Raw genomic sequence first — 6,304 nt, 5'->3', positions numbered from 1 at the left:
AGAGAGAGAGAGAGAGAGAGACAGAGAGACAGAGAGAGAGAGAGAGAGAGAGAGAAAGTCTTATTTTAAACATTTTGCCTTTTTAAAGTAGGACAACAAGTTTGAAACATTAGGACAAAAAGTTGAGGAAAGAAAAATCCCAAATCATGTTGAATATCTTGACTGTTTCTTTAGACGGCAATGAGATTAAATTGACAGTGAATGGATATGTGTCTGAATTCTCCTGTTTCATAATTCATAACTCATTTCATAATGAGATAATATCATGTTATTATTAAAATAATGGAGCATATTTTACTGTGCATTTTGAATATATAGCTTGATTCTATTTGTTGTATTGAATAATTTATTTATTCATTTGTTTAAGTTAAAATAATGCAAAATATTGTGCTTAAACAAAATGTATTTTCCTGCTTTTTGATATATATGAAATATGACCCATCTGCATAAGATTCAACAATAATTAAAAATCAGCAGTCGTCAATAGATCCGCACATTCATATTGGCATGATGTGTGTGTGTGTGTGTGTGTGTGTGTGTGTGTGTGTGTGTGTGTGACAGGTGGTAGAAGGGTTTCTGGGTCAGTAATAAATGCTGAACACATGCTGTTCAGTGGTTCTTTTTTATTTGCTTTATTAGTCATTTAAAATCAGTTTAAGTAACAGGAGTCTGTGTTCCAGCACCATCTGGGTTTGTGTGTGTGTGTGTGCGTGTGTGTGTGTGTGTGTGTGTGTGTGTGTGTGTGTGTGTGTGTGTGTGTGTGTTTGGGATGTTCTACGCAATATATGGCTGATAGGAAACTGGCAAAGTGCAACGCATATTTTGCTTGTCAAGTAGATTATTGCTTCTGTCATGTAGAGAATTATGTGCAGCTTTCAGTTAATCATGCATGTCTTTCTGTGTGAGAGTTTTCATGACTGAAAACATGCCAGTCTGTCACACAAGACGAATACTGTTTGAATGATTAAAACACTGGATCAGCAACCACAAATTCTTCCAAATTATTGCAAATATCTTTTTGTTATGTACATATCTACACACACACACAAATCATTCTCACTCTATATATTTACGTCTAGCTTTCCTGCACAAAATCAAGACACAATTACTTTTTTTCCCAAGTTTCCCAAGCTTAAAAAACTGCCAGTGCTGTAAAAACTTAATGATACAAATAAGAAGATTATTAGTATTTTAGGCTATAAGGTTCCATTAGTTACCATTGGTTTATGCATTAACTAGAATTAACTAACATTAACTATGATGTGCAGTGCATTTTGCTACAGTACTTATAAATCTTTGTTATTGTTAATTAATTAAATAATTCAACTGTTCATTGTTACTTCATGTAAGAACTTGCCTGTTAAATAATATTAACAGATAAAACTGCCTATAAATGTATTTTTTATAATGTATTTTTTCTAAAGTAAATGCACTAATAAAAAAGTTGAATCAATACTTTTTTTTAATTGTTAACAAGTTAAAGGAACACTTTTTTTGGAAATCAGCTCATTCTCCAGCTCCCCCAGCGTAAATAAGTTGGGTTTTACTGTTTTTGAATCCACTGAATCGATCTCCGAGTCTGACGGTAGCACTTTTAGCATAGCTTAGCATAGATCATTGAATCCGATTAGACCAGTAGCATCGCGTTCAAAAATGACCAGAGTTTCGATATTTTTCTTATTTGAAATTCTGTAGTTGCACTGTGTAATAAGACAGGTGGAAAATGATAAGATAAGATAAGATAAGACAAGATAAGATAAGATAAGCTTTTCCGTCAGTCTTAGTATACAACATAACTACAGATATATCGAAACTCTGGTCATTTTTGAAAGCGATGCTACTGGTCTAATTGGATTCAATGATCTATGCTAAGCTATGCTAAAAATGCTATGGCCAGACACGGAGCTCGACTGAATGGAATCAGAAACAGTAAAACTCAACTGTTTAACAGATTGGAGAATGAGTGCTCTTTTAACGAATGCTGATGTATGGAATCTTTCTTATAGACGCGCTCTGATAATCTCTCTTCCTCCTGCCGTTCTGCAGGGTGTCTGTTTCTCCCCGCTGGGCTCATGCTCCTGAACTAGGGTGGGGGGGTGTCGCCCCGTTCTGCCATGAAAGGCTACACCCCCCAGCGCACCCGTCACCTGTCCGAGTGCGAGCCGCCCCGTTCTCCCAGTCACCGGGAGCCTCTGTACCCCCCCTCCGCCTCCTCCACCCTGTCCCACGCCCCGTTCCTCCTCCCAGCAGCCATGGAGCACTACGGAGCCCTGGACCCGCACCACTTCTCCCCGACGCCCGACTGCCTGATGCCCCTCAACAACCAGCTGTCCTCCAGCAGCACCTTTCCCCGGATCCACTACAACTCCCACTTCGACCAGGGAGACTTCGGGCCCGGGGCCGACAGCATTGGGGGGATCAGCACCGGGACACTGGGGACGTCTATGTCCATGGGCATGGGTCTCGGAGTGGGACGGACCGCCATGATCACCAGCGGATCCGCAACTATATCAGGTATGAAATGAAGCACTGTCTTCAGAAACCTTCGTGAAAAGTGCAGCTAAATATCACACAAGTACATGCAAATTTGCATAATAAAACAAAACTCATCTTACTTTACAAATGGTTTCTCATCTTTTAAGCAAACATTTAATGATGTTTATGTTTAAAACAAACAAATGTTTTTTAGTACTGGGCAATGATTAATTTAATCCAAAATAAAAGTTTTTGTGGACATAATATATGTGTGTGTATACTATATGTATATGTTTTCAGAATCTTTCCTGTTTGACCCTCCTGCTCTTTTTCCATCCAGGAGCAGGAAAGATGAACCGGTTGCCTCCTAACCTCCTGGACCAGTTCGAGAAACAGCTTCCGGGTCAACCGGACGGCTTCAGCACGTTGCAGTTCCATCGAAGCACCGCGGTGACGACGACCAAACAGCAGCAACAGCAGCGCACCGACAGCCCGGGAAAAATACGCTACCTAGTTCACTCTGTCCAGAAACTGTTCGCCAAATCCCAGTCGCTGGAAAACTCCGCCATCAAGGGAAACATGAACGGCCGGAACAGCCGATCGTCGAGCAGCGATGACAAACACCATCGGAGCAAAAGCAAAGACCGAGCGAAGAGCGAAGGGACGGCCAAACGGAGGCCACGGTCCAACATGTCCGGATACTGGAGCTCTGACGATTTGGACAGTGATATTAGCAACTATAGGAACCCGATGGCCATGATGACTTTGGGTCGGCCAGCGGTGGGATCCGGACCGGGGCCGGACGGACAGGTGGCATCCAGGTACTTCATGCAGGGCTACAGCACCATGAGCGAGCACACGCTCAAATCCTCGAAGAGTAACAGTGACCTGAAGCACCAGGGGCTCCCTGCACTCCCGGGGCCAGGCGGCGGTGGCATCGGAGGAGGCCGAGGGCCGATGTTTGACGGGAACTTTAGTAAAGGAGGACCCTGGTCCACGCTTACGTTAGGACCCACCAGACAGGTGTGCCAGAAGGGCTCGGCCACGCTGGACCGCACCCTGCTGAAGTCCAAATCTGTCCAGCAGGATCTGGGCTGCCACTTCCTGCAGGTGCGCGGGAGGGTGAGTGCATGAATCACACGTCTGCTGCTGGAAACATACCTCAGTGCATCTGTGCTAGTTCTTCTTCTGAATGACTTTGCACTCTTTTAAACCGCAGTCGTGACTCTTGTTGTAGTCTCCGTTATCTGTGACTAAGGGTATAAATCGATTTATCGAACGCATCGCAATTCTCTCTGGAATCGACGCTGAGCTTAGTTTCAACATGAGATGGCAATTTATGCTTTAAAAGCAGTTTGCTTTCTGTTCCTTACACACACACTCCACTGAAACCTAAAATAATCATTCATAAAGTTCCAAAAGGTTTGAAGCGAATTGCAAGCGTGTTCACAATGGGATGTGTTTACATTAATCTTGCATCGTAAAAACAGACATGACGTGTGGTGCAAGTACATTTAACCACTCGGTTGAATGCATAAGCGGTCTTCTGCTTGAGCATTTGAGTGTGCAGTTAAAAACTAGAATACAGCGCCACCTGCTGTTTAAAATTGAAAGTTTAAAATCGATTAAAGAAAGAATTGCAATGCATTAGGAAAATGAAAGAATCGTTCGATTAATCGATTTATTGTTACAACCCAATCTGTGGCCCTGGAGTACAAAAGGGTATATTTGTAGCAAAATCCAACAATACGTTCAAATATATTAAAACTTAGTTTATGAGTAATAATATACTTTAATAAAAAATGTATTTGGATAACTTTAAAGTTTAAGTTTCTAGGTATTTTTATAAACCGTACATAAATAGAAAGCTTATTTATTTATGTTTAAAAAAAACTGACGCTTATGACTGGTTTTGTACTCCAGGGTCACATTTTTTTGTTGTTCTGTCTCTTTACTTTTGGAACAACCAGTTATTTCAAAAATCAAATCAGTGCACATAAACAAAGTGTGTGTGGTTACTATCAGTATACAAATACTATACTGGCAATGAAACTTGCATCACACATGCTGTATGTAGACCTTCACACCTGGGTCTATAGTGACTTATTTTGTTCTAGATTACATCACATCAGTTTTTCAGTTATCTTGAAATGTATCTGGGCCTTTAAGCCTTGTTTAAACTGTCACTCTAAATCTGTGCTAAAACAACAAAAAATCCCAACAGCCTTAAAGGATAATAAATGTCAATGTTTTAAATATATTGCAGCACTTTAAGTGTTTCTGCAGTGTTTCGCCGAACTGTTCAATGACTGAAACATGACCGCGGAAGCTTAATATAGATTGCAAATGGCCAAAACCTAAATTTTATTCCTTTGTTTTATTGTTTTGATGGGTGATCTAAATATTTGCGACTGTTTGCCACAGATCTACGTATGTTTTACCCTCCAGGTCTTCGAATTGGTCACGTGACTGAAAACTGGTTGCTGTCACTGTGAAAATCGCTTTATTTATAAGCGTGTGGTGTGTAAATCAGAGTGCCGTGAATGTGCATCTGCAGTGTTTGTCTGGTGTCTGTTCAGATGCCCTCCACTGGTGACTGGACGGGGACTCTGGGCCGAAGCGGGCCCATGGGCGAGATCCCTTGTAGACGGATGCGTAGCGGCAGTTACGTCAAAGCCATGGGCGACCTCGAGGACAGCGACGACTCCGACGGGAGTCCCAAACCCTCGCCCAAGAGCGCCGCTCGGAGACAGAGCTACTTACGCGCAACACAGCAATCACTAAGTGACCAGTTCCCCTCAAGAAAGTAAGTCAACACATATGATACTTACATACACGCACACGCTTTTACAAAAACTGTTCGGCAGCTGCGGTTGCCAGAATCATTTTGTAAAAATACGGTAAAAAATGTCAAAACATTTATGGCCGAAAACTGTACATTTTACAGCATAAAAGTGTAGCTTACAAACAGGAAAAATGTTATATAATCCAGTAAATTCAACAATGCACAATGCTATTGAAATGAAGAAGAAAGTATATGCTAATGCAGACACAAAACAACACACGTGACACTTAAGTAATGCAATAAACATCCATTACGCAACAGAAGATGTAACATAAGGCCCAAATGAACATAACCGATAACAAAAGCCTGTTGAAAAACGTGATTTTTGAGCAAAATACCTTCAAATGTGGAGTGTCACGCAGGGAATTCTGGGAAAATCATTTTCACAGTTTTTGACTATAAATCGTACAATGATTTGTTCTATTTACTTCTAAAAACTGTAAAATTAAAAACATTAAATGTATGTATTAGATGATTTACGGTATTTCCCTGTATATAATACAGGAACTTACTGTTAACCTATGAACGGTTGTTTACGAGATTTTACAGTTAAGATTGCACTTTTTTCACAGTGCATTTTATATTTCTGTTCATTATTAAAACCAAACTGTATATTAGGGCACAAACACAGAAACCCGCTCTGGTGGTCTGTCACGCCGCCAGAGACCCCGTCTGAGGTGTGAGCTCTGTTAGTCCATGCCTTCTGGATCGGGATGAGTTTATCGGTGTTGATTCTCTCTCATACATGCATCCGAATCCAGCTGTGCTCATTCATCTGCTAGATTAAGCACAGCTGGTCTTTCTCCCCTGCATATGCTGAGCCTCGCACAACCTTTCTTCTACTCACGTGTAAAGAAAACACACCTTTTACGTCAAAATTATTAATTTAAATGTAAGTACATAGTAGTTAAGGCCACCTAATATAATATATAATATTATAATAGAATATATTGTGAATTCTTACTTAACAAATAGGCCTAATTT

The 6,304-nt window shown here is 40.8% G+C and overlaps 1 protein-coding gene across 1 annotated transcript in view; it reads left to right on the top strand.

Annotated features, from left to right (window-relative positions):
- The first annotated feature begins 2,029 nt into the window (after positions 1-2,029).
- The window catches only part of LOC122330070 (disks large-associated protein 1-like), a 24,889-nt gene continuing 20,614 nt past the window's right edge, over positions 2,030-6,304 (top strand). The window contains exons 1-3 of the mRNA XM_043226877.1: positions 2,030-2,514; positions 2,816-3,585; positions 5,055-5,281. Of these exons, the coding sequence (XP_043082812.1) occupies positions 2,115-2,514; positions 2,816-3,585; positions 5,055-5,281 (1,397 nt within the window). The 5' untranslated portion in view covers positions 2,030-2,114. The remainder of the gene's footprint in view (positions 2,515-2,815; positions 3,586-5,054; positions 5,282-6,304) is intronic.

The sequence above is a fragment of the Puntigrus tetrazona genome, chromosome 24 (assembly GCF_018831695.1).
Source record: "Puntigrus tetrazona isolate hp1 chromosome 24, ASM1883169v1, whole genome shotgun sequence".
Lineage (NCBI taxonomy): Eukaryota > Metazoa > Chordata > Actinopteri > Cypriniformes > Cyprinidae > Puntigrus > Puntigrus tetrazona.
This window is presented reverse-complemented; position numbering and strand designations above follow the sequence as displayed.